The following is a 27914-nucleotide window of genomic DNA, read 5'->3' as shown; positions in this document are numbered from 1 at the left end:
CTATGGCAGGGGCATCTTCCAGTAGACCAGGCTGCTCCAAGCCCCATCCAGTGTCTTCACCTGGCATGTTTCTCCTCAGGTGTTTCCAGGGCTTTCCCTGCCCCTGTGCCAGGCTTTGCCCTCAGCACAGTACGTGGGGTGCAGCTGCATAGGGTTTCCCCTCCTTCCACACAGCTCTGCTCCCCCCTTGCCCCACCAGCTGTGGGACTTCCTTCATAAATGTCCAAGGATACAAAACTGTATTTACAAGCACATAATTACCAAGCTGGGTATTTTCTCCTCTTAATTAGCAATGCCATGGTGCTTTAATTGCTCGATTAAAGTTGCCCACAAGGAAGTTTTAAGGTACATTAAATCTGCTGATTGGTTCATCAGCATGAATCCCACCAACTGGAAAAAATTAACTGGCTTCCAGATTGCTAACCAGACTCTCCAGATCCATTTCCACCAGCTGTGTACCACAGGAGGCACAAGAGAGCTCAGTAGTCCTTCATCTGTTCCCACCTCTCCTTCATTTTGGGGGCTGGAGGGGAAAGGGTCCCAGCAGTGGCAGTGTCCCTCTCTTCTCTTGTCCAGAGGAAAAAGGCCATTTTCTTGCTGAAGCAGAGCTGGGTAAAATCTAACCCAGGGCCAGATCCTTGTTCAGCCACACACAGCAGACCTGTGTTTGGTGGAGTTCTCACTCAGGCTACTAACACCCATCCTCATGTACAAATGGGCTGCTGGAGCAGGAATTAGGAATTGCTCAGTTCCTGCTCCCTCATTACCATTTCCCATCTAAAGGGAACAGCCAAACTGAAGGTCCCAAGAACAGAGGGAAAGCAGCCAGAGCAACCAGAAGACCCAGAGGATAAGATGCCTGTTTCCAAACTTCAGACAGAAATGTCTGAACAGCTCCTGAAAGCCATGGATATTCAACAAAGAAGCTCTTTGGGAGTGGCATTTCTGCCAAAGGCTCATCCACCCACTCTGACAACAGGAAAGATGACCTGCCCTCCTTTCTACTTGATTATTAACAAAAACCCTTCCTGGGAGATTCTATGTTCCTGGGGGTCCCCCATGGCTGGATGCTGGATGGATTTGTGTCAACTCCCAGAGAGCAGCACCATGATCTATAGCCATGGCACTGCTGCTGATGCTGCAAATGAACTCCCTCTGTGTGTACAACCTGTAAGCAGCTGAACAGATTTTAGCCCAACTTGAAGTTTTGCTCACTGATAGCTGGTGAGAGATGCAGCCAAAGAAATAATTCGGACTGGACTCAAAAGGGGGACCCTGATGCAAGGACCATGGATTTACATGGTCCAAGGACCAAGGTCTATCCACCAAGGACCACCACCAAAACCCAAGGTCTTGGTGGCTCAGGAGCCTGACAGCCCTCCCCAAAGAGGAGCTGACCACGGCTCGTAGGAGGATTGTGGTTGAAGAGCCACTGCCCCCACCTGCCTCACCCTCCATGTCCACCTCTCCATCCATCCACACACAGGACAGGGTACTCATGCCCCAGCTCTCAGCCTTTGGGGAAGTGGATTATGTGCCCTTCCCTGCCCACAGAAGCACAACCAGTCTTGCCTTTCCCATCCCTCTAATTGCACTGACCTCATTGAAATGGGTATCTATTTGTCCTGCACAGCAGCTGCATATCAATAAGGCAAATTATGCTGATTGTCTCCTTATCTAATACATTTCTGGGACAGATCCCTTTCCCTCCTGTTCTTGCTTATTCTGCTGTTTAGGCAGAGCAGTTGCTATTTGCTGTGTGTAAGAGATGTTAATGTCTCATGTGTGGACTGTTGCATTTCAAGGAGGAAAGAGCAGTCCAAAGCTGTGGGTTAGAGGGTGAGGGAAGAAAAGTCTTTCAGAACCTTGAAAACAGAGGGAAAAACAAGTGTGCTGTGCTGTGCCAGGAGGAGTTTTATCCTTGGGGTGGCTGTGGCACAAGATGCTGTGGGATTAAATGCTGGGAATGTTAGGAGCTGGCAGACCTCAGGATGTCATCAACAGACACAGGAATTCCGGCTCAAATCCCATTTCTGTCCAGTAAGGCACTGTAGCACATGTGCCCAGCCCCAGCTGGAGAAAGGGAGAAGGGGGATCTCTGGAGAGGAATCTGGCAGAGGCATTAGGCACAGTGACAAATGTCTGCTGTGTAGGGGCTCTGACACATTCAGTGCCAAGCCAGCTGGCATCTTCATGATCCTCATCCCAGTGCCCCCTCAATCCCATGGACACTGCCCCTTACATCCTTATGGCAAACAGCAGGACATCAAAGCAAGGCGAAATGCGGATCCTGCTGGGATGAGTGCAGGAGTCAGAGACCCCAGCCACCACCCCCCTGCCCCAAAAAAGGGCAGTGAAGGATCCAACATGATGGATAACAGCAAAGCCCCATCCCTACAAGGCCAGGCTGGACAGGGCTTGGAGCAACCTGCTCAAGTGGAAGGTGTCCCTGACCATGGCAGACAGTGGTATAGGATAAGCTTTAAGATCCCTTTCAACCCAAACCAGTCTGGGATTCTACAACTCTGTAATGGGGATGAGACGCAAAGAAGTTCCCAATGTTCCACATCTTTCACCACATCCCACCTCACCTCTTCCTTCCCAGGTCTGTGATAGTGCCTTACTTCTCCTCTGGAGGACGGGGAACAGCCCTGGCTATGGTGTGGTTTCATGAGCTGTCTTCCATCACTCTGGCAGGCCTTTAGAAAAATGAATGTTAAAGAGGAGGGGAAGAAACCTCCACTCTTCAAAACATCTTTAGCTTTGACAAATAAGGCGTCCAGCTGTGAAAGGCAGAAGGAAATTAATTTGGAATCATATTTTAAACACTGCCATAGAGGCAAAGTATCTTTTCTAATTTCTCCCCCTCTACACCTCCTCTCCCTAAGCAAAAAAATGAATTTCCCTGATATTTATAGAAAGATTATTAGGGCCACAAGGAGTGATTTATACCATCTCATCCCTGTGACCGAGAATGAAAAATTGCTGGGGCGACAGCCACTGGAATCCTGCTTTTGTCCTCCTGACAATTAAAACGGCTAATTTCCAACTCCAACAGATCCACCGGGCTTATAAATCATCCCCAAAAGGCACTTTTCAGCCTGAAAAATGAACTCTACACCAATCAGGCACGAGATCAGAGATTTGCATCTGTGTGCCTTCATGTGTAAATATATGTCCTGCTGCCCCACCAAAGGAGATGCAGGAAAGGAAGTGCTGCCCCTGTTCACTCGATGTCGAGTCATCAAACTGTGCTGGAGCCAGAAAATGGAACAGGGAAGGCAGGAGGGTGAGACAACACTGAGGTCAGAGAAAGTCCAGTGACATTTCTGTCCTGTTTCTGATGGCACAAGGCTTGGGGAATTTTACCAGAGAGCATTGCTGGGTCTGAGTCCATCTGTGGGGACTTCTGGGGACACATGCTGGACCACGCTTTCTCCTGTGCCATGCCTGTGGTAGGAAGAATCCCACCAGAAATGGGCAGGAGGGCAGAGAAGGAGCTCTGCCACAGCTTTGCTGCCCGGAGAGAGCAAACCTATCCAAGGAATCACATGAAAATGAGGCAGGCAGAGCCCAGCACCAATGCCACAGCCCTGCTCAGCCTCCTGCCTTTGGGGTGGGGATGTCCTGGGGCAGAGTGTGCAGTACAGGACTGCTGGAGGGGAATAGTAGGAAATGCTGTTTTGTCTGTCTGAGCCAACTTGCAGCTCCTTGTAGTGGTGGGGCTGGCACCCAGGAGGCCCATGCCAGTGCCCCACGCCAGTGCCCCTCCTGCAGTAGCACATGCCTGGCCCCCCATAAATCTTGCACCCACTCTTTAACACGATGGAAGACCTTTCCTGAGTTATTAGACCTATCCCAGGACAACTTTCAAATCAACTGTCACAGACAGGAGGAGTTTCAGATAAAAGCATTTATTCTGCTTATCCTTCCCACTCTGTAACTGGAGACCTGCAGGGGCCAGTGTGGGTCCCAGCAGCCCCTGGATCCATTCCAGTCTGGTGTCGGATGTCCTAACCTTGAGTCAAGCCTCCCTAAGACAAATGCTCCACTTGACGTTACCACGAAACTCAAACAAAGGCCCTGCACTCATATTTGTGCTGCTCCCCCTCAACACATCCCATGAAGAAACAGAGAGCAAACAAATCTGTGTGGAGGGCTCTCCTGGGGAGCCCATGCTCTGTATACATACATGCCTGTGCCTGCTGCTGGTCACCCCACTTCCTTATCACAGTTTGTTCAGTCGGCAGCTCGAAGCTGCCCAGCAGCACTGAGAGCCCCTGGGAAGGCTCCCCACATCCCCGGATGAGGGGCTCTGCAGCAGCCCCGGGAGGTGAGGGATGGAGGCAATGACCTTGTTCCATAAAAGCTCAGTGTTTTCCTTGTGGCTTTTCTCCCTGTTAAACCCATTCCAGAAGTGGGTGTTTTGGAGAGGCCAAGTAGTGACTTGCTGGAGCACACCAGAGGTCTCAGCACCAGTCAGAGCTGCTGGGGGCACTGAGCTGGGATCTCTGGGTCAGTGATCCATGGTACAGAAAGATGGAAGCAGAGCAGCCCCTGTCCTGATGCCAGCCAGTCGCCATCCCAAAGCCCTGCCCTGTGCACCAGGACCTGTCAGAGCCACAGGAACTCCCAGAGAGTTTGTCAGTCATACCAGCCCCATATTTTGGAAGCATGAAGCCAGCCGCAAAGGCATGGACAGCCCTGGGCCTCCACAGAGACTGGCTGTCCCAGTTTCTGTGAGCAGGCGTCTGTCTTCAGCCCTTCCCCAAAGAGGCAAGAGCCCCTTGCAGCCACCCCTTCCCTTGCAGGCACTGCAGGCAAGAAGTAGGGACTCACCCATGCAGGAATCCCGCTGCTCTTCATAGCCAGCACTGCACACACACTTCCCGATGGGCACCAACCACTCTCCCTCGGCACTGCAGTACATTTTGGGGGTGTCTCTCTCCTCCGAATGGCCCACGCATTCTCCCCGCACTTCCACCAAGGAGGACGAGTCTGCCCCAGTCACAGCCTCGGAGAAGGACGCCAAGTTCCTCACTGTAGCCGGGCACTTCTTGTAGTACACCCGCACGGAGACGATGGCAATGCAGGCACCTATGTCCTGGAAGGCCAGGTAGAACCCCCTCTTGCTCAGTGGCCCCACACCCCGCACCTCTGTGTTCAGCTTCAGGCGCCGCACGCCCAGGTCCACATTGGTAAAGCTCTCATCTGCTGCGATTGTGTCAATCTTCAGGAACTGGCTCTCCCGGGTGCTGGTGCCCAGGTCCCGGTCAGACTCCATGTAGTAGAGGTTGAAGGTCTCCTTGCAGGTGCCCAGCACACCTGGCATGCTGTTACAATCCCTCAGCGTGAATTTGATCTCTGCATAGACCCGCCGCGCTCCGTTCCGCGGGACCCAGTTGGTCCGGAGCCAGTTGTTCTGATTGGGGGTCATGACGTTACAGACCTGGTAGGTGTGGATGGGGCTGAAAAACTCATCCATTTCATTGATCGAATCCCACTGTGGCACAGAGAAAACAGGTCATTCCAGATGATCCCAACCCCTGGGGGAGCAGGGAGCATGCAGGAGTGTGTGCTATCTCCCACCCCTCTGCTCCTGTGTCTGGACAGGAGGTCACTGCTGCCACAGGGCAAAGAGATATGAGGAGTACTCATTAGCTGCACTAATTTGGGCGGTGACACCCAGTTGTAGCACTGTGGGAGGTGCAGCCCTGCTTGCAGAAAGGAACACTACCTGAGGTCCCAGCAGAAGCTGACGGCAATGTGTGTTTGGGAGGGCTCCAAACCCTCCAGGTCATGTCTGCGAGTCCCTTTTCTTGGTGCTCAGCCTGTCATTTCCAGCAGCAGCAGGAACCACCTGAGTTGTGCTCACCTGGATCTCCAGTGGCTCATGCACAAACTAAACTGGGTGCTTTCCATCTGGAGAAGGAGTTTCAGAGTGGATACCAGAGGATGAAGGGGAAGCATCTACTGAGCACAGGACTGTCAGCAAGAAATGTGGACTCATGGGGGCTCAGAAGTCTCTTCTTCCCTGCAAGGTGGTGCCAGTGTGGCTCCTCAGTGTGAGCCCACAGTGCCCAACCCAGCTGAGAAGCTGAATCAGGGCTGGCTCTGGGAACCGGTACGTTCATGGCTTGACAGCCAGGGGTGAAACTTCCATATACCTGTGGCTGCAGGGCAAACCTGGGGAGGAGATACTGGCAAAAGCAGGTTGCAGCAAGCAGGATTGCAATGGAGGGCGGTCTGGTTGAGTTTAGAGGGACAGGGACGTGGGCGTCACATAAGGGAGGGATGCTAAGTGGGTTTAAGTGATAGGAAGTGAGAAGAAGTAGTGATATTTTGGATATGAGTTCCATAGGTGAGGAACAAGTAGAACTTAGCTGCTGGGGGCTACATTACACTTCTGGGGGCTCAATCTCAGCTTGCATCTCCCTCTCCACTCTCACCAAATGCCTCACCAGGACACACAGACTTTCACTGCACTGGAGGCTTCTCACCACCTCTTTAGCTCACATTTCTGCTCAAACCAAGTACTCCAATCACACCCCCATGGATGGGTCTGGGACCCCTGAATTCTTAGGAGAGAAGAGGAGGAGAAAGAGAACCATAGGAGAAGTTCAAACCATCTGGCTTTTCCCCAAATTTAGAAACAGGCTTTGAAGTCCCACCCCCATGTCCAAGTCCAGCGGTAAGGGACAGCCTCAGATGCAGTGTTGCAAAAACTGAGGAAGGCACTGGCACTCCTGCTCCTTTGCCTTCCAAATGATCACCACCTTTCTCCCCCCAGCCTCAGCATCCCCCTCCAGCACCTTCCTGGGGTCCTGGCTCTGCCTGGAAGCTGGCAGGAAGCAGGCCCCCACCTCAGCACCTGTGTGTACCCAGCTGTCTGTGGGCATTGGGGGAGCCAAGTAAATCCCCAGCCATGCTGCACAGAGCAGGAAAACAAATCTTTTAGGCAGCATTATCATTACATTAAAATAAACCCTCTGACAGGGCAAAAATGGTGTTTTCTTAGGCGAGTGGTGACTTGTGTTTCATTAGCCACAAAACAGCAGTCCTGAGAGAAGGATGCTCAGCTCAAAGGTGAGCCTGCAGCCTTCACCCCAGTGATGTGGGAGCTGACAAGATCCCTGGGACAGGGACCCACCAGCCTCGCTGTGTGGCTGCCAGCAGTGCAGGGGGCAGGGCACAGCTAGGAGAGGGCAGCACACCTCCAGAGGATAAGAGATACAGGAAAGAGATATCAGTGATACCTTTAAAACAGTCTTCTCCCCTATCAGATGGGAATGTCCTTCCTTGTTTGACCTCCCTGACCTGCTAATTCTGGGGAGGTGTTGTCATGCCTTCTGCTTGTGTGAGGGTGATCAGAGCAGTCACTGCAGTCTTATACATCTCCAGTTTTCTCCTGCATTTAGGAGAAAACTCTGCTTCTCTGTCCTAAAGAGTTTAAAGCAACCTGGAAAAGGCAGCAGCTCCAGGTGCAAACTACAATGGAAGCTCATTTTAAGGGGAATATGCTGGCAAAGGGGGTCAAAATCAAACCATTCCAAGGGAAGAAAAATGCATTTAAAAATTTTGTCTTCAGAATTCCCAGAAATGCCCAGGTTTGTCCTGGGATCACTGGAACGTGCCCTGCACTCCAGTACTCAGGTGGACAACATGGAAAGGGGCCAGGCTACAAGTCTACTTGGCCGGAGTGATGAGGGCAGCAGCCCTCAACTTCCCAAGCCCAGGGACGAGTCTGTCAAAGGTGCTGTGACACCCAGGACACTGCCCTGCTGCTTGATCAGGGGGCACAGGGGTGCTGGAAGTGTGTGCAGCACCAGGCAGGCGCAGCCCCTGCCAGCACTGCAGAGCAGAGCAGCTCCCTGCTCCCACAGCTACTTGTGCTCAGGCTGCTGCGGTGCTTCCGAGGGGGTGGAAGTCGCTGTTGAAAGTAATTGAGCACAAATTAACACAACATCTGTTTCCTGTCTTTTCCCTGCCGAGTTTCCCGGGGGAAGTGAAGCAGAGCTGTGCACAGGAGCAGACACACAGTGTGAGGGCAGAGCTGTGGGGGTGAGCAGGGATGTCCCCCACAATGCACAGCCATCTCCCCTCAGCATTGCCTGTGCAGTCAGGGCTCTTTATGAGGGTCTGGCAAGGGAAAGATGAGGTTATTGTATGCACCAAAATGCTTTGACTCCAGCTCGTCTGGTTGGTTTTGGTCTCCAGACATTCACTTCTCTCCCAAGTCTGGCAGAGGAGATGGAGCTCACTGCTGCCATGTCCCCACATGCCTGTGGCAGTCCCAGATCTGGCAACATCCTCCCTGTTGACAGAGCAGGAGATAAATGCCCACCTCCAAGCAGCAGCAACAGTCGGTATCAGCCACACCTCCACCCTCGGGAGTGAATTTGGAGAGTTTGCATATGCACCATCACTCTTTCAAACTTAGTGCTGTTTTGCACAGCAGCTGCACTGTCAGTTCTGTCCCGTGGTCCCTTGAGATCCTAGTCTGAGACCAGCCCAAAATACCACACTTGGCCTGCAGGGAAAGTGCTCTAAGAATGGGGCAGGCAGGCTACCTGAGCTCGTGGCTCAGATGCCACAGATTCATCTTCCCAGTGTGTCACAGGGCAACCAAGGTCCCATAGGCCCTGCCAGGTCCCAGGAGTTACAGGGATCACAGAATCCAAGAAATGATTTGGATTGGAAGTGACCATTTTGTTCCACCCCTGCCATGGGCAGGGACACCTCCCACTGTCCCAGGCTGCTCCAAGCCCCATCCAGCCTGGCCTTGGACACTGCCAGGGATCCAGGGGCAGCCACAGCTGCTCTGGGCACCCTGTGCCAGGGCCTGACCACCCTCACAGGGAAGAATTTTTTTTCCCAATATCCAATCCAAATACACCCTCCCTCAGCTTAAAGCCATTATCCCTTATTCTATCACTGCTTAACCTTACAAAAAGTCCCTCTCCAACCTTCCTGTAGGCCCTTTTAGGTACCAGAAGGAGATGGAAGTACCTGCTTCAGGAATCCCCATGACTGGAGGGGTTTTTCTGTTTCACCTTAGTTCCAGGCTCTGTGGGCAGGAGGGGGCTTCTGTGACACTGGGTACCACTGGTTCAAGAATGAGGCACCATGCACTGCTGGCTCTCAGTTCATGGGTTGAAGTGGTTTTATGAACCAAAGCTCAGCTTGGCCCCACCAGTGTGATAAGATCCCACAGCGAGATGGAAATGAGGACATCATAATTAACGTGGTGAGCGCACACACCGGGGGATGATGTGATTCCATCTTCATTCAGGAGTTTGCCTAATAGTTTAAATTAAAGTCAACACCAGTTATAAAATATTTGCCAGATTATGAAAGGCAAGAGATGCAAACAGCAGATATCTGGGCAGCTGAGTAAGGTCTTATAAGTCTCCCAGGGCCTGTGTGGCACAGCAGAGGAGAAGGAGGAGGAACAGAGGAGAGACTGTGTCCCCCTGGGGCAGCAGCTCTGCCTCCCACCATCCTTACAGTGCAAAGGAATGAGTGTCCCCAGCCCCTGGCAGCTTCCAGGAGGGATGCCAGGTCTGCCTGGCATAGCAAAGCTTTTGTGGCCACTGAGACATCCAGCACTTTCCTTCCCAGCATGCCCTAGCACCTCTTCACCCCATTGTCACTGGGAGAGGAAAAAAAGAGAAGGCTGTTATTGAAGCTATAAATCATTAGATGGGAGGCCTTAATGGAGATAATCCCCATGAAATCAGTCACTGCTGTGGCTAAGGAGGGATTTTTCAGGCAGTTAACTACCCTGAGCTTCACTGCAGGTGATTAACTACTGGTAGTGACCAGCATCTGGGGAATTAGCAATAACCCAGGATTTACCAAACAAGCACTGGGAGATGAGCTTTTATCTCAATTACCAGTCTAAATCTTTATTTTCTCTTGTTCCATTCCTACACCTTTTTTTTTTTTTTTTCCCCAAAGAAAATTAATTTCACCACAGCTTGAGCTGTAACTTGCTGGATCCAGCTAGAGGCTCCAGCTTGGAAGAGAAACCCAAGAAATACAACAGGGACATCAAAGTGAGTGAGAGCAGAGACATGGCCTAGGCACATGGGAGAGCCCCAATATCTCTTGGTGCTCTGAGAAGAAGAGATGAACTTGAAGGGAAGTGGAATAGCAAGAACATAGCACAGCTCAGACTGGGGATGGGATTTTATGGAGTGGGCTTGGGGCAGAGGGAGACCCTGCTCCATTACAGATGAGGCTCATCCCAGCCATGAACTGGCTGTTGGCTGCAGGATCAGACCCAGGCAAAATAAGTCCCCTGGTGTGTAGGCATGGCTCTGCAAGTAGCTCAGTCCCAGGGCTGAAATCCCCATCCTTAATGCCCAAATACTGCTGGGAGACCATCCTGTGGCTGTGTCTGTGCTTTCAGCTGGGGGTTCCAGCAGATCCAGTGCCTTTCTGACAGTGTTCTCTCTGGGTACTGTAGGATGAAGGAGGAGCACCCTTGGCTAACTATGCCCAGGGGCCTCAGGGTACATCCCTTTCTGAGGAGCAAAGGGGCATGGATGGGGAGCTCCAAACCCCTCTGAAGTTCTTTCCTGATTCCCACCAACAAAGCCAACATGGAGCATGCCAGGTGGGATTGCTGGGATTGCACAGGGCCAGAAGTTGGACTTGATGACCCCTGTGGCTCCTTCCAGCTCAGGACAGTCCATGACTCTGTGATAGACGTTGGGACAGCTGCCTGGGTGGCAATGCCCAGTAGCTCTCTGGGCTGACCCCATCCCCTGCAGCAAGAGGGAAACTGTGGGGCCACCACAGAAGATGCTGGTGGGTGTGGATGGGGAGGTCATGGGCAGCATGGGGGGCCTTCCTCCAGCACTCAAGGTGCTCCCATTCTAATTAGCTTTTGCAAGGCATCATTCAAACTCCTTAGATACCCTGTATCTAAGGAGTACAAAATCATTTCCTGTTTGACTTTGTAAATCAAAGTAGATGATACAATAATTATTAATAATAGGTTGACTTATCTCATCAGTATTTTAATTAGTCAGTAGAAAGGCAATTTGCAAAGGGGCTGATCAGGCTCCCTCTGATCCAGCAGGTCACGTGCCAAGCAAGGAGAAGGGAGAGAAGGGCACTGGGGCACTGGGGCATTTTGCTGGGGAGAACTGGGGTACAGGAGGCATGGCGAGGGAAGGGGTTGACCACACTGATAAGAGTTTAATTTTCAATGCAAAGGGAATTGTTCTGGGAAAGGAGCGAGCTGCAAAGCTCCTGGGAGCCCTTTGAAGTTATAATTGAGAGGAACCGCAGCCTGCAGGACAGGGATGCTCCCAGTGACCCTTCTGCTTCCTGCACGTGTCTCTGGGGTGGAGGTGAGGGGGGGGATGCAATTAAACCCCTGAGCAGCAATTACAGCCAATTACCCCTCAGTTAATTGTCTGTCAAGAGAAAATGTCAAAACAGGCCAGGCATGGCTGGCTCCCTGATGGCCTGACATTCCCCAGGGCCCACAGCCCTGCTGACCCTCACTGTGCCCATTGCTCCCAGCTCCTGCTCCTCTGCTTTTGCTGGCCATGGAAAACTCATGAGAGAGGGAAGTAAACTTCCCAAAGAGAAGGAAGTGACCTTCCAGTGAGGCAAGTTCAAGTTCACCTTGCCCACGAGTGTGATGAAAACATCAGGACTTTGCAAGTGGTACCCATCCAGTTTTGCCCTGGCTGTGCAGGTAGCTCTGGGATCTCCCAGTCAGAGGAAGAAGTCTCTGAAGCTGCTGCCTTTCCTCCAGGTGTGACAGGACCTGCAGGTGCCACAGGGCAAGGCATAGGGCACTAGGCAGTGAGCTAGCAGACAAAAGTCCCCTTCTGAAGCTCCTCAGGCTTGGGACCAAGGCTCTGTGCTGCTTAGTGCCATGAAAAGACCCAGGCAGAGCTACCCACCTCCTACTGTCTGTCACCCATCTGGTGGCCCTGGGGGGAATGGAGATGTGGGTAAAGCAAAACGAGCATGACTTCAGCCAGCAATGCTGTCCCTTGGCAGAAGGATAGTGTCTGTGTCTGCTCATGGATGGAGCAGACATGCTGTGGGGAAATCCTGCGCTGTGGTCCAGCAGGTAGCAGGGATGGGTGGGGGTGGGGGAACTGCCACCAATCTTTCAGCTAGAGTACCTAAATTAAGGAAATGGCAGCAAAAATGAACAACCTCAATGGAAATCTGGCTTCACAGTACAGTGCCTCTATACAAGCCCAGCCCAGGCCTTCCAAAGCTATGGCATGGGGCAGTGAGCAGGGACAGCCCAGGGACACCCAAAGCTCTGGGCACAGATGGTGACCAGCAAAGGGAGTTCCTTTCTCAGTGCAGGGAACACACCAGATTTCCCCCACCTAAGCCTGAACTGCACTGTAGGGGCTGCTTGGGAGGCATCTGCTCAGAGCCAAAGCATTGGCACTGACAGCAAGAATTCTACCCCAGCTTCCCTGAGACACCAGCACCCTAATGCATCTCCTGGTGACAGCAAACAGATCCGAGGGCAAATTACCTACTCAGAAAGGACCTGGAGGTGAAGGACCAGCAGGGAGGTGAAGGAATGAGATGCGCTTTCCTGATTAGTGACACAATGGCCCATGGAGGAGGAAACATGGTCCAGACAAGTGTTTAGAGGAGCCATTAAAACATCCAGCTGGAAAAAGATATGCAAAGTTGAGGGTATTCAAGACAGTTTCCACACAGGTATGTGGTCATCCTGCTGGTAACAGGGCCACAATTTGGGCAAAAGCACAGGGTATGTGCACAGTGGAGTTACCCCACGACTGACTAAGGTCCTGTAGGACTCAGCAGCATGGCCAAGAGGTGGCTCTGGTGTTGAGTGTTACACAGCACTTAATGTTGTGAGCCTTTTTGGTTTTCTTTTACTTTTTTGGCATCCAGTATTATAATTTTGTTTTATTCTTTGTTATATTTATTTTTTACTTTTTTAAAAAATTTACTGTTTTATTTAACTTATTATATATTATATATTATTTAATTTATTATATAGATTATTCATTATATTATTATTTATTTTTAATAAACATCACCAATAAGATTAAGAATTCAGATGTACTAGTGTTCAAGAGCTGCTGGTGAAGGACTGCTGGGCATCTGCTGTAGAGAGCCCTGAGACTCAGCCCCAGCCCCTGTGGTCACCTGACAGTCACAGCTGACAATCCAAATGGGTTGGGGTTCTGGATTCATCCCTGGATTTGTCAATGTCCAGCAGAGGATGCTGCACCTTAGCTGGCCGTGGAAGTCCCTGGTGTGGTGAGAATGAGGCTCCTGTAGGCTCCATCCTTTTGTCTGCTATGGGAGTGCAAGGCCCTGCCCAGCACAGTCAGCTCAGGTGGATTCATCCTCACTCCTCAGTGATGCAATGGATTCCACCTGCATTCCTGAGAGGGAGCAAGGGCCTGGGCACGGGGTCATCCAGAAGGATAAACCTGGGCAGTCTGCGAGCAGCACATGGTCTGACTATGGGGAGGAATTGCCTAGGGAGGGATTAAGGACAGAATACTGGATGTGGACAATGGACAACAGCCCTGTCTCCCAGAAAATCCCAGGAACATTCTCCCTTGCAGGGGAGCAGAGGAAGCCCTGAATGTGTGTCAGGCTCCTCCAGGATGCCATGATCTGGCAGCAGGGCTGGGATGAGATGACAGCTGATTAGTGACAGGACAGCAGTGACAGCCAAGGGCAGCCCTGAGGAGGACAGCATCTGCCTCATCCAGGCAGAGGCAGAAGAAGGTCCCCTGGCTGGAGACCAGAGGCAGGCAAACCCTCATAGCGATCAGTTTTTAACAGGGGCACGTTAACAGCATCGCCACAGGACCTGGAGGATTTACCAGCACCAGCAATTTTGCAGCCAAGGATATTTTTTCCTCAAAGCTGGGCTGCTCTGAGAGCTGAATGAATTAACAGGTCTGAAGGCCCGTCTTTATGCAGGAGATCACATCACATTAGTTCCACAGTCCCCTCTGACCTTGTTCCTCTCAATCTCTTACATTCCCAGGATACTCATCATTGCAACAACTAACTGCTAAAATTAGAGTTGAGTTAACAATTTAATATATTTACATATATGATAAAGTCTGATAGAAATCTGATCATTGGTATTATTATGAATTCACAGTTCTGATCACTCCTGCTCAAGCAGTGCAGGGACTGAAAGTCTCAAGCAACAGATCAATGAAAATTATTAGAGGCCTGGGAAGATTTCTGTGGGAGGTGGAATTGAAAAGATTAGGACCGTTTAGTTCAGAGAGAGGATAAAAAGAATGGACATGAAAAATCAACACAGTAGCAACAGCCAGGTAGGCACCCCAATTTTGCACGTTTTGTGCCTGCAGACAGCCCCACTGTGCCTTGCAGTTGGTCCTGTGGGTATTTATGGGATTGTTTCTGTTCACTAAATGGATGAGCAAAATCCTTCCAGCCAGGTCACCCTGACATCTGAAACTCACTATTTCCAGAAAGCTACTGTGTCAGGAAAACCTGGGCATGGAAATGCAACTGATGCGTGTGGAAAGGATCCAGCCAGTGGAGATGGCAGGCTCACGTGGGGGTCAACATGCCACCATCCCTCCTGGACACGCCGCAGGGCTGTGAGTTGCACTCCCATTCTTGTAAGATGTGATCCACAGGGGAGGTTCTCCTGCCCCTCTTGCCCAGTTCTCACAGAAATTCCTTGGATTCCAGGTGGTTGGGAGCTTCCTGGTCATTTGGCATTTCCAAAACAGCTGTATCCCTCTGCCAGTCTACCAGGCTGGCATTTTCCCAACAGACCTGGTCTGTTTGCCTCATCAGCACTGACTTGGGGCTGAGATGTCCATTCCCTACTCATCCTCACAGTGACCCATGGTGACCCATCCCACTGGGGTCCCCCTCTGCTACTGTCACTTCATACTTACCCCATGTGAGGGATAAGTCATCCAGCCCCAGTCTCCCAGGATTGTTGACGTGTCTAGCAAGTTCACTGGAAAACACAGGAGCAAAAGCTGTGTTAGAAGGCTTTGTCCCCATCCCCAAGGAGTGAGGAACAGAGCCACCATAAAGAATCCCTCTTCACTTGCTACTTCCTTGAAAATGCCCCCCACCCATCAATCTTTCTTCAGGGACTATCTTTCTGGATATGAGGCAGGTATGGAGTTTGGGGATGGCAACAAGTGATGCTCTCCAGAGCTGGTGGTTCAGGATAGAGTTGAGTCCTGGCCCCAGCACTGAGAGCTTTTGGAGGGCAGGAAGCTGCAAACAGCAGGTTGGTGGGAAGGCAAAGCAAGGAAGGGTTGTGGAAATAAACTCCCAGCATCAGGTTGTCCACCAGTCCCACCATGGGCCAAGACTGATGCAACTGGAGCATCGTTCCTCGTCTGGACACTTCTCCTCTGGAAGCCGTTTAGGCTCAGCTCCCTCTCAGCATCACTGGTTTGAAGTCTGCCCTCCAGCAGCTGGTGTAATTGCACACTGCAGTGCCCAGCTCCAGCACAAAGAGACTCCCCATGGTCCTGGCTGACACCCCACTGGAGAAGTCCATCAAAGCCAACTCCTCCAAATCCCTGCCACTACCAGGAGCCCGGCTTAAAGAGGAGACAGAGGCAGACTGCAGGAAAAGAGGAGCAGATTGCGTGGGGGGAGAGGTGAGGATGCCTTCCAGTGTGCTCAGAATCTTCCTGTGGAAACCTGTGCAGTGGCAGCGGCAGAGGAAAGCACGATGCCATGGCACTGCTGCCTCTGAGCCATCTGAGCCCCACGCCCAGATCCCACAGCATCAGGCAGAGGAGAGCCTTGCCTTGCCAGATAACCCCGAGTTTCTCAGCACCTGGGGAAGGAGCCCAAGTCCCAGCTCCATGGTGCAGATCCAGAGGGATGGAGACTTGGGGGAGGCTGCCAACAAGGTGCCTTCACTCTTGGGAATCAGTGCAGTGGGCACCAGGACCCTGATGCCTCAACATCCCCCAAAAGCACCAGGCTCCCACAGGGACCCCCAGTGCCTCCAGCTTTCCCCATTCCCTTTATTCTCTGAGGTCAATGCCTTGGGAGGCTTCGTCCTTGCTGGCTGTGTTTCCTCACCCTTGAGGAACACCAATCTGGACCTGGAGGCACCTTGTCACAGGATCCCTCTGCAGCACCAGGGCTGGGCTGGTCCCTGGGCTCAGGAAGGATGGTGGTCTTGTTGCCAGGACCAGCTTGTCACAGCAAGGACAGGGCATATCAGGACAGCGGCTCCAGTCCTGGCAGAGCCTGGGCTCAGCATGAGGCTGGTCCCCGTAGCCTGGGGAACGGGTGCCACTTTCATTTACTATTACCAGGCAGGGAAGGAGAGGGGAGGAGAGAGGAGCAGAGATGTGAGCTGGCTGTGAAACACCCGGATGTCATGCTCCTGACAGAGCAGATTAGGAGCTTTTGAGGCATTTATTAATGTTAGCAGAACAATTTGAAAGAATTTCCAGGGTTTCTTGTGTGGTTCCATTGGCCCAACAGCAGGCCAAGCCCCTCCACTCCCTGCACGACGCTGCTCCCACTGCTAAAGAGGCCCCTTGCCCTCAGCACAGAGTAATTACCTCGGAGATCTCAAATCCATTTTTATTTGTTATTGTTAATCTGAAGATTTTCTGCCTATTTTCCCTGGGTAATTCACCCAGCAGGAGCCCAGGCTTGGGAGTTTTCCTGTTCACAGTGCAGGACCACAGTCCCGGTGACCCTCAGCAGGCAGGTTGCAGGGAGGGGAGAGCTTTCGCAGACCCTCTGTCCCCTGCACCGTGGTCTCTGCACCTTCTTTCCCACGCTGGGATTCTCAGCAATGGATGTGGCTGCCTCCCACTGCTCTGCGGGCAGCAGGAGGAGCCTGCATGAACTGGGGTCCACCAGGAGCATCGCATTATGGGGAATGATGCTGAGAGCACATAATGGGCTGTACCCCCGACTTGTCTGCCAACAGTGTGTGGGACCTGGAGCCAGCTTGCTACACCCCATCCCACCACCCTGACCGTGTAGTCATCACCCAGTCTCACAGAGATGTTGTCATGACCTGAAGGAGTCTTCTCTTTTCAGTTGCTTTTGTTCCCAGACAACCTATGCCAGCTTGCATCCCACCCATGGTTAGATTCCTCTTTGCAGGAAGAGGGATAAGTTTCTTTTATTCCCTCACTTCAGCCAAGTGCATAGAGCCTTGCATTTTAAGCCCACACAGCAGGCACTGCACAAACACAAAGGGATTGTGTGTCCGAGAGCTCCTGTTAACTCATGGGGTAGCACACACGCCTGTGGATCCCAGTGTCCATCCAGCAGCACTGCTACATGCTCCGGTATGGGGACACCAACACTCCCAAAACCCAGCTGGTTACAGCCCAGGTTACAGCCCAGCTCCGAAGGGAACCTGTCACACCTCATGTGACAAGCTCCTGCTCAGCCCTGTGCAGTGAGCTCTCGGCTGCGCTGCTTCTCCGGGGGTGATGCTCAGAGCCCGCCTTCGAAGCCACAGGGTGAGCAAGACCACCACAAAGGACCCCTTTCAACTCAAACATTTTTTGAGAAAATGTGCCGGTTTGGGAGACCTCTCTCCTACAGCTGGGCAATTCTCTTTGATGCTATGGACTGTCTGCACGTATCAGTCTCAAACCGTGAGCTCCATTTTGTTTTCCTTAGCACCATTTTGTCGTTTCCCTATTCTGTGCCTTGGCCTTGCCTCTGCGTATTGAGCCAAAACACCAGGAGGTGTCAGGGGAAATTCTCGCCCTGGTGGAAAAGCTGTCAAGCCTGATTGCCTGTTCAAATGTAAGCACCTAGGAGCGAACAGGTCGTTTCCCAGCACAACTGGGGTGTGCAGACAGAGCCTCACGTAAGGCAGATCCTTATGCTGCACAAAGTTGCACTGTGCAATGGTGCATGAGTAGTGGGCATTGCAGCCTCATAGATACAGACTAGGCAGGAGACAAAGTGTGCGAATGAGTATATGATGTATGAATATATTGTATTTATACCTGTATCTCTATTTTTGGATCTATATCTGTATCCATTTCCATACCCATATCTACCAAATTCTGCTTGGGATGAGTGAGGGAGCTGAGACAGGGACTAGCATCCAGAGGATGTGCGTTTTACTTGGGACCATATATCTCTTGTCATATATCTATCTTTATCTACATCTACATCTACATCTATATCTACATCTGTATCTATATCTATATCTATATCTATATCTATATCTATATCTACATCTATATCTATATCTAATATATATCAGTATCTATCTATATCTGTATCTGTATATCTCTATCATATATATATATTTATATTAATATCTATATTTATATCTGTATCATATGTATCTATATCTGTCATCTATAAAGAGTGAATGCTTAGATACCCTTCCCAACACTTTTGCTGGTGGCCACAGCTCCTGCAGGGATGTATTGCATCCCTACAAACAGATGTAGGAGCACACGGGGGACTCACATCCAAGCATCCTGGGCTCAGGAATGGGCTCATGGTATCTAGGGGAGCTTGTGCATCCTCAGCCCACCCCGCGTTCATGATGGGGTGGTGGAACAAGCCTGGGGGTGGCACACTGGTGGATGTGCTGAGTCCCAGCCTCTGGAAAAACAATGGGGGACCAAAGAGGGCTCTGAGCAACCTCACTAATTGTTAAACCACGGTGGTCCTCCCTCTAATTACTCCACCATCTCCCTCTTAGGCAGGGGCTTTGTAGCGCAGGCGTGGGGAGGAAGGGTCAGTGGGAGCAGCCCTGTTCCCTTGGGCTTCAGTTCCTCTCCATCACAACTTCAAAGGCTTCGCGAGATTCACAGCAAGGCTCCCCCCCCCATGCAACAATGCCTTTTGCATTGATAATTAAATTCTTACCAGTGCAGCTCGGCTGCTCCCCACTACCCAAAGACCAGCAAGCTCAGCTGCACAACTCCAAGCAGGTCTGCACAGCCCACACCGGCCCCACCGCCCCAGCCCCTCTTCACAGGGAGGGTTAACCACAGTGGGAAGAGAGTCTGGGAAAGGGGCAGCAAGAGGCTTCCTGAGAGGAGGGGAATAAGAGCCAGTGGCATTCATTTCCCGTAATCTGGGGCAGAACTCTGAAGGGGCAGGTGGGGCCAGGGTGGGTCAGCTATTTGTGTCCCACCGTTTAATGCAAGGGCCGGCTGAATAGGCAGCCGTGACCTTTCCAAATCGGGAGGCAAAGCTGAGACACAAAGTCAAGTTTTACTGGCCTTGGAACATGGCAAGAGGACAGGATGGGAAGCTTCACTTTCAGCCTCCTGATCCCTGGGACAGTATTTTTCTTTAAGGAATGAAAAATAGCCTTTTATTCGCCAACACATGAGGTCAGCGGGTAGGGCTCAGAGGGAGGAGCAGCATGCCTGGAGGGCAGGTCAGCTCTCCCCTTTCAGGAGCTGTGTGCAGGGATGCTCCCCACAGATCCCGGTCAGCAGTGGGTTGCTGCTCTGCCAGACCAGCAGCCAGATACAGGATTTGTCCAGCAGCTGCTCATCCACAGGGCTGCACATACTAAGGACACAGCGGGGATGGGGCTACCCTCAGCACCGGCCTTGGCTGCCCAGAGAAGGAGTTTAGAAAAGCAGTGCAGGTAGATCCAGGAAATATCATCAAATCTGGCAGGAATTTTGGATTTCCACACTTATGGAAATGCCAGAATCAGGCTGGAAAACAAAACAAAACAAAATAAAACCAAAAAAGGCAAAAAAAACACAGAAGAAAAATACCAAACAAACCAAAGGAAAAAAAAAAAAAACCAAAAAAAACCCCAAAAAAACAAAAAAAAAAAAAAACCAAACAAAAAAAACCCCAAAAAAACCAACCAAACAAAAAAAAAACCAAAAAAAAACCCACAAAAAAAAACCAACAAAAAAAAAAACCCAAAAAAACAAAACAAACACCAAAAAACAAACACCAAAAAACCAAAAAGAAAAACCAAGCTAAAAAGAAACATTTTCAAATGAAAGCAGTGCTGCTTTTTGGCTGTGCCCTAATTCCCATTTCAGTATTTCTTCTCAGACCTCCAGATTGTTGCTCTGAACTTTCTGCATTTAATTTTATATCATTTTGTAATGCATCAGGAGCGGCAATGCCCATAAGGACTGCCCGGAGGGTCACCCCTTTTCACTGTACCCGGAGCAGGAGATACTTTGATGTAGGAAGAAAGCTTGTTTGTTCAATCAGTGCTAACAAAAAGCCTCAGTTCAGGTTTTAAAAATAAAATTATCAACCTGATCCTTCCAGCCCCTGCATGATATCATGTAAGATAATGTGCAGTGCAAGAGCACATTACCTACCTGTGGTAGGACTGAGGTGTTGTGAAATGATGCAAAAAATGAAACAAAACAAAACAAAACACCCTGAATAAAGTATTTCTAAGGCTAAAAACCTTGAAATTATAGGCCAGTTTTTTCTTCCCAGAAAAAAAAAATTAAAAAGCATATCAAAAGCCAAACAACAAAAAGATGTTCCCTCTCAAAACTACAGGTGAGAAAATAGAGATGTAAAATGCTCATGTATCCTGCTCGCTTGGAGACTCCCAATGCTTGTGTGCAGGGGGACAGACAGGGAGAACTGGGCATGTTGGTGTGGGAGACCCAAATTAAACATCACCCACCATTGGGCAGGGTGTTACAGTACTGGTGTGCACCACCCCCAGTACAGGCGTGCAGTCCTGGTACTGGTGTATGTCCCCAGTTATCATACTGGTGTGCACCCATCCCCAGTACAGGTGTGCAGCCCGGCACTGCAGCACTCATTGGTTCCAGTGCAAGCTGAAACTGGAAATGTCAGAACACCCTGGGATGTCCCAGGACTCGAGGATGAGTGTGTGGGGCTGGACAGGGCTCCGAGCAAAGGTGAGCCCACACTTCCATGTCCCTGGTCCCAGAGCCAGTGGGAAAGGAACTATTTCAGGCTTTAGGGGTGACTGGGCTCGTTGTAATTCAGGGCAGAAGCCAGAGGAGGAGGTGGGAAGGCCCTGGGGATGGGGGGTGAGAAAGGTCAGGGATTCAAGAAATTCCATGGCAACATCCAATGTGAGCAGGGAAAGAAGCAAGACTGTGGTAAGGCTGGGGAAGGTGCGCTGGGGTGCCTGTGGCCATGGAGGAGGCACATTTGGTGCCCACAGGTCTGGATTTGGCCACGTGGGAGTCGCATGTGTCTTTTCTACTACCACGTCCCCAGCCTGAGGGACAGCACAACGACACGGCCCTGTTCATCAGCAGAGAGGAGCCCATGCCTGGCACAACCACCCCTTGATATCTCATCTGGCTAAAGCCCTGTGAGAACAGGTCTATTCAACTCCTACACCACCAAAGGGTGGCTCCTGGCATCCCTGACCACTGTCCCCAAAACCAGAGGCCTGAGGAACAGGTAATGAACCTGCACCCAAATGGGGCCTTCCCTCTTAGCTGCAGATCAGGTACAGGGGCAGCCTAAACACCTCATTGTACCTGTAATGCAATATCACGACAGCTTTAAAAAATTACACAGGAGTTTTCTAACACAAAATAAATGTCTTCTGCTTGCAGTCAGCAACACGTCTATGGTACAGATTCCAAGAAAGTGCAGCGGTGTCCAGAGGGGTTTGTCCCAGTGTCCTCACACTAGTCCTGACTTCCTCTTCTCTTTTCTCACATCTGTTTGGTATAATAAAATAGACACAAATGCATTTTCAGCTTTAGTCATTGAGGTTTCCAACCTCTGCTGCATTTTTCTGGACATTGAAGCTCATGCCAGGTAAGCTGCTAATGCTGTCCCAAGTCCTTTTCCCAGACTATCTCACTCCTCACACGTAAGCTGCATGCCCACTCAGTTATCTCCTGCCTGTTTGGGATTTGGAAGATTTCTTATCCCATACTGCCACTTCCCATGCCACCCACCGTGACTCAGGCAAACCTGGCACTGGAGATCTGTGCCTGTATCAGAGCCAGGGCAAACCTTGCAGCACCCTGAAGATGCCATTCTGTCCTTCCCTCCAATCCCTGCATCCCTGCAGTCCTGATAAAGCTTTGAGTGTTATCCTCTCTGGAGTCCTCACTGGGGAAACATGGGTTTTACAAATGTGCTCACTTATCTGTATTATCTGGAGGGCCTTTGCATGGCAGTTTTTCAGGCTGTCTTATGTTTTTTCCCTAATTTCTCTGAGGACATCTTTGCTCTCACACCAGTTGGTCACCCTAAACTGTGCTGAGCTGTTTGTATCCCGGTGACATTTTTAAAGCAAGATAATTTCTTTTAAAGGCTTTTGCCTTTGCTCTCTTAAAAATAGCTTTCTAAAATGGAACATTTTCACAGACAAAAATACCAATAGTAACCACCTTTGAGGGGACAAGCTGAATATCTCATACCAGTGGTAATTAAATATCACAGAAATCCTTAATAATTGCATGGAAGGTGCATAACGCAGAAGGTATTTCATTCAAGGAAAAACCCTGGAACTTGTGGCATCATTGATGCTGGGATGGAGCTGGGATGGATTTATCTATCCAGTTGCAGCCAGCACTGTTGCCCCTCACTAATGTGGTTAAATAAGCATTTTAAATATGAGAAACTGGACATAGAGCAGAAGATACCATAGGCATAACCATGATAACCAGGGCTGGAGGTAAAGAAAAATCACAGAAGGGAACCTGCAGAGCCCAATCTACTTGTGTCCACAAGGGCTGCGAGGTGCACAGGTTGAGTTTACCACTTTCACAGCCGAAAAATATGAGCTCTTTAATCCTGCAGGAAAAGCCTAACAAGAACAAATGGCTGGAAGGTGAAGCCAGGGAAATTTGTATTAGGGAAAGAGGGGCCTGATTTTTAAAGGCTGGGGCTGATAAGCCCTTGGAAGGGATCATTAAAAGCAGCGCTGCCTTTGCCGATGTTTTCAGATAAACAGTGAATATTTTTCTGGCCACTATTCCTGGGCCAAACACATTTCATTAGGCTTTATTGGTGTGCCTGGATCTGATCCATTAAGGAGTTACATCCTTTGCACAGTTGTTTATGATACTGAGTATTGCTCATTGACGTGGGCAGGACGGGGGGGTTTTGTTTCAATTTGAAGGTAATAATTATCCGACCACTCCCTTTGGGACTGGTAAGACTGAAGGGGTTAATCGCCTCTGTGACAGAGGAATCATTTTGAGTGTTGGCCAGGCAAACAGGCTGGGTTAGAAGAATGAACTATCAAAAACTGTCAGGGTATGAATAGAGTTATCATATGAATGGATGTGCCCCTGGAGATAAAGGCAGCACCGAAGACTGCCAGTGAGGCCAGCAAAACACAGGACCTGACCAGAACAAAGAGCGGAGGTGGCGGGATGTCTCCATAAAACCAGTGCTCCCCAAGTCCTGCTGCCAGCACCCACCACTGACGCCGCGATGTGTGGGATGAGCTTCCACCCTGCCTGAGCAACTCTGGGGGCTGAGGTTCACTGTTGGTTTGTTGAGGTTTTTTTTGAGTAAAATATTTTGCTAACCACCTTTCAGCAATTGAAAAAATAAGGAATTCTTTCTTCCCCGAAGCAATTCATCAGGTTTTCAATTGTACTTAAAGTTGGCTTCATCAGATCCATTTCCACCATCACCAAAATGGGTGCTCATTTATTGTCACTGGAAACAACCCCTTGCAATTTTAGGAAACAAGAATTCAAGGAGAATGAGAAAACCTGCCAAAGTAGGTGTGTTTTGTGCAAATTTTGGAGGTTGATTTTCCAGAAGTTTTATAAGCTATTAATATAAGAGGGATGGAAATGAAGATGGCACCAGAAACATATCCCTGTAAGCCTACATAAAACTATGCAAATATTTGCTTTATATCAGCATTTTGGGAGCAATCAAAAAATTAACACCCCCAGATTTTTTTTTCACTAATGTAGCCTGAACCAGCTCCCTATTTTAAACCAATGCTTTTCCATCCCCTATCACCAAAAGCCTATAAGCTTAAACACTCTTGTTTCCTATCCTTAGAGAGGAACACACACCCCCACAGCCTTTTTAAAACGGAAAAGGCGATTTCCTCTCCCTTTCAATGTCTTGCTTTTCCCGCAGCCCCGACTTTGGCATTGCTGCAGAGAAGTAGGAAAGAAGCATTGAATAAACATGCAGATTAGTTTTTACCTTTTTTTCTGTTAGAGCAGAGGGGCAATTAATGAGATTACAATGAGAGATTAGCAGGGGAGACCCCCATGAACCCTTCCTGTGGCCCCCGTTTCAGCAGCGCAGCAAGCGGCTGGGTTTTCCCAAGGATTCTGGTGCTTTCCCGCACCCCATCCCTGTTGGGTGGAGGAACAAAACCCCATCACTGTGGTACAAGGAAAAGATGAGCATCCCCTCCTCGGTTCAGCATCCTCCTCTGTATCATCCCATCCCCAACACCTGCTGTTTGCCGCAGCCAGCCCAATGTGCCCCAAAATGCTGGGGGAAATGTCCCCAAATCCCTCTCCCTTGCTTCACCAGGTCCCCACATGGACCCCTCCAAGCTCACCCATGGGCCATGGGGTCCATATTGTAATGGGGAGAAAGGTCACCCATCTCACGGGCGGAGGGCAGAGCTGAGCTGGGGGCATCACCTGGGAGGGAGCAGACCCCCCGAAGGAGCATCATTTGAATTGCCATTTTTTGACAGAAAATACAATTTTGTTACCCCCCACTCAAGCTCCAAATGTGATAATTTCTGTTTGTCTGATCTTCTTTCAATTTAACAAAGATATTTCATATTTTACTATTTAACTTCACTTTGTGCTATAATATAAAATACTCGCTTTAATATTTTCACCTATTCAACTCAGTCTGCAATAGTGTAAATATTTTTAGTGTCTCATACTTCATATTATTGAAATATCTTATACTGAAATATCTTATATTGAAATATCATATATATTGAAAATAACTTTTCTACCTCTGTGCTCTAAAGCAATTTAATAATTTCAGACAATTCTTTTTTCAGTGCTCCAAATAAAATTCTTCCACATCCCACAAATTTTTACTCCTCTTTAAAAAAAAAATCTGAATTTTGGCTTTCAATGCATTTCGCAATGGCTGCCGTGCTGAAATGGGGATTTTCCCATGGAATGGCGATTCCCTTTTCCTCCTATTTCTCAAGCATGCCTGCACACAAGACTGAAAGGAATAAAAAATATAAGCTTAAAATTTCTTGGAACAAATATTTCAGGAAAGAGAAGGCACTGGGAGCTCTTGGAAAGCAAAAAAACTAGGGTTGAAGCTGTTTTTTTGGTTAATACATGTTTTTATACACCAACTGCCTCCCAATACAGGCATGCAGAGTGTAGCACACCGTGGCCTGAAATTTGCTTTGGGGTTGTAATTTTCTACCTTGCAGTTCCCAAACCAGCGCTGGGTTTTCTCGGGACCATGGCCAGAAATGCAGGGCACTGAGAGGCTGTGGGAGCAGGCAGAGGTGATGGGCTGCTACCCTCACACCGTGCCCGTAGTCACCACACGCTCTGGGAATGGGGCAGCCAAGCCTGGCACAACTGGAGTGCGGCATGCACCAAGGCTGGGCTCTGCTCTGCAGCATCTCCCACATTTCCAGTCCCATCCCATGCCAGAGTGAGAATCTCCTGTTCAGCAACTGGCACCACAGCCGATCTCAGCTGCTCCCAGCCTATCCCAGCACCTGGGAGACTGGGAACTGGCAGAGCCCACAGCCACATCCCAGTTCCACTGCTCATGCTGGGGACCCGGCTGGCACTGAGTGCCCCATGGCAGGGCACAGCAGAGCCCCAGGATCTGCAGGGCCATGAGCATCATCACGGCGGTGGATGGAGCACCACTAGCTTTCTGCAGGCTCCCACGCCTTTTCTTGATGCTATTCAGTACCTCCTGTCTGGTCTAACTGAGATCCAGCCTGCTTGGTCTGCCCCAGAGCCCAGCATGTCCCCAGCCCTGTGCAACCTCCTGACCAAGGCTGTGATTGAAGATAGCTTTCTTTTCCAACAAGTCTTGTGGGAAAGCCAGGTCTCTCCCAGCTGGCAACAGGCAGATGGGGAGAGAGTCCAGGGCCTGGCTGTCCATGCAGACACCATAAAGCCCAGCTCAGCATCCAGCAATCTCCTCCGTAGAGTACCGCAAGGAGGCCCTTGCCTCACTTGTCAATGCCCAGGGTGCACCAAGGGCTGGGCTGTTTGGCTTTGTGGGGCTGCAGCACTGAGAGCCTGGCGCTGCACAGGCAGCATCCTGCACCACTCCCTGCCCAGGACATGTGACAAAGTGCAGCTGTTGCATCCCAGAGCAAAGACCAAGCAAGGACTGGGAGTGTCGGGGTGCCAGGGCCCCATTCTGCACCCTCACAGCCCATCCCCAGCAGTGAGACCCCAATGCATCCCCCTGCATGGGCAGCAAAGCAGATGGGAAAAGGAGTAGGAAGAGGGCCAGGAGGTAGGCATTGGGCAGAAAACAGGGTTAGGGCCAGCAAATAGCTGGAAATTGGGAATAAAGTGAGGAAAATGCTGGTGGGTGTTGGACGATGGCAGGTAAGCACAAGGACCCAACCCAGCAGGGTGCTGTAAAGTGCACGAGGCACGGGGTGGCAGCCCTTGGGCCTCAGCATGCTGGAAGGATGGCAGAGATGCAGGGGCAGGAGAAGGGAGAGACTCCATCGCCTCCATGGGGCAGGGACACTGGCCCCGGGGCTCACTGCAGAGGCTGTGCTGTGCTGGCCGTGGCTCTCAAGCACAGCAGAAGGGAGGAAGGATGCTGCTGCCAGTGCCAAGGACATGCTCGGGAGCGGGAACAGCAGATCTCTGGCGATGGAGATCAGCAGATCCGGGAAGCAGCCGTGCCGCCGCTGCCAGCACAGAGGGAGACAGGCAAGCGGGTAGGTGGCAGGAGCAGGAGCAGCACTGCCGAAACCAAGGGGGCCTGAGATACTGGAGTAGGGACACGGAAAAGGGCTGGGGATGAGGGCTGCCGGCAGCTGGGTAGAGTGGCCGGCTGGAGAGAGCAGGCCTGACGTGGCTGGCACCAAGATGTCGGGAAGAATCCTCAGCTGCATCCCTGCTTCCTACTTCAGAAGTTTCCAGCCCTTTCTCGCACGAGAAGTTTCCCACCCGAATGCCCTTTCCAGCTCCCCTCATCCTCTGCACACCTTCCTGTGCCCACCCACTCTCTCCATCACAGCCCACACTGCTCGGCCAACGTGCATGGCCCTGCGCTGCTGCCAACTCCAGTGATGGGGATCGCCATGGCTGAGCTGGTGCCGGTGTCCCTGTCCTCTCTGCAGCCACTCCTGCATGCTGCAGCAGAGCCCGGGCACGGGAGGAAGGCAGAGCTGCCGGCATTGCTGCAGAGTCAGGCTCTCCTGACCAGCTCCGAAGTTTTGCCTCTGGTGCAGAAGCTCCAGGATTAGCAAACTCAGGCAGGCAGGAACCTGGAGCTGCCCTCCCCTGGGAGCACAGAGAAGCAAAGCCCGGCAGGGCTAAGCCCAGGTGGACACATCCAAACAGCCACAGCGATCCCGCGGGTGCCCCTAACACTGCCCCGTCACTCCAGGGCCACCCCGGTTCCTACCTTCGCTGGTGGTGGCCGAGAGGCAAGCAGCCAAGGTTATGACGATGGAGAGCGAGGATGTCAGATCCCCCGGTGCCCATGCCATGGTCCGGCGGGGGCCACCAGGCGCAGTACAGGGCCACCTCGGTTGTCCCAGCACCTCTGCGAGCGAGCTACCTCTGCCCAGAGCTACGGCACTCGCCGGCTAATGCAAAGGCACTTTGCGCACATTGCTCGCAGCTACACAGGCGGGCGAGCTGGGAGGGAGCAGCCTGCCCGTCACCGCTCGCAAACCAATGGGCTGGGTGGGCTCTGCAGCGAACCCCCCTTTCCGCACCACACGCGCTCGCTGTACCCAGACCCAGCATCTGGACTCGGGCTTCCACTCC

The 27914-nt window shown here is 50.9% G+C and overlaps 1 protein-coding gene across 1 annotated transcript in view; it reads right to left on the bottom strand.

Annotated features, from left to right (window-relative positions):
- EPHA8 (EPH receptor A8) overlaps positions 1–27668 on the bottom strand; it is a 53678-nt gene extending 26010 nt beyond the window's left edge. Inside the window, exons 1-3 of the mRNA XM_053962891.1 lie at positions 27547–27668; positions 14931–14995; positions 4840–5503 (exon numbers count right to left, since the gene is read on the bottom strand). Coding sequence (XP_053818866.1) covers positions 4840–5503; positions 14931–14995; positions 27547–27631 — 814 coding nt within the window. The 5' untranslated portion in view covers positions 27632–27668. The remainder of the gene's footprint in view (positions 1–4839; positions 5504–14930; positions 14996–27546) is intronic.
- Positions 27669–27914: the final 246 nt, after the last annotated feature.

Source organism: Vidua chalybeata, chromosome 22 (assembly GCF_026979565.1).
Source record: "Vidua chalybeata isolate OUT-0048 chromosome 22, bVidCha1 merged haplotype, whole genome shotgun sequence".
Lineage (NCBI taxonomy): Eukaryota > Metazoa > Chordata > Aves > Passeriformes > Viduidae > Vidua > Vidua chalybeata.
This window is presented reverse-complemented; position numbering and strand designations above follow the sequence as displayed.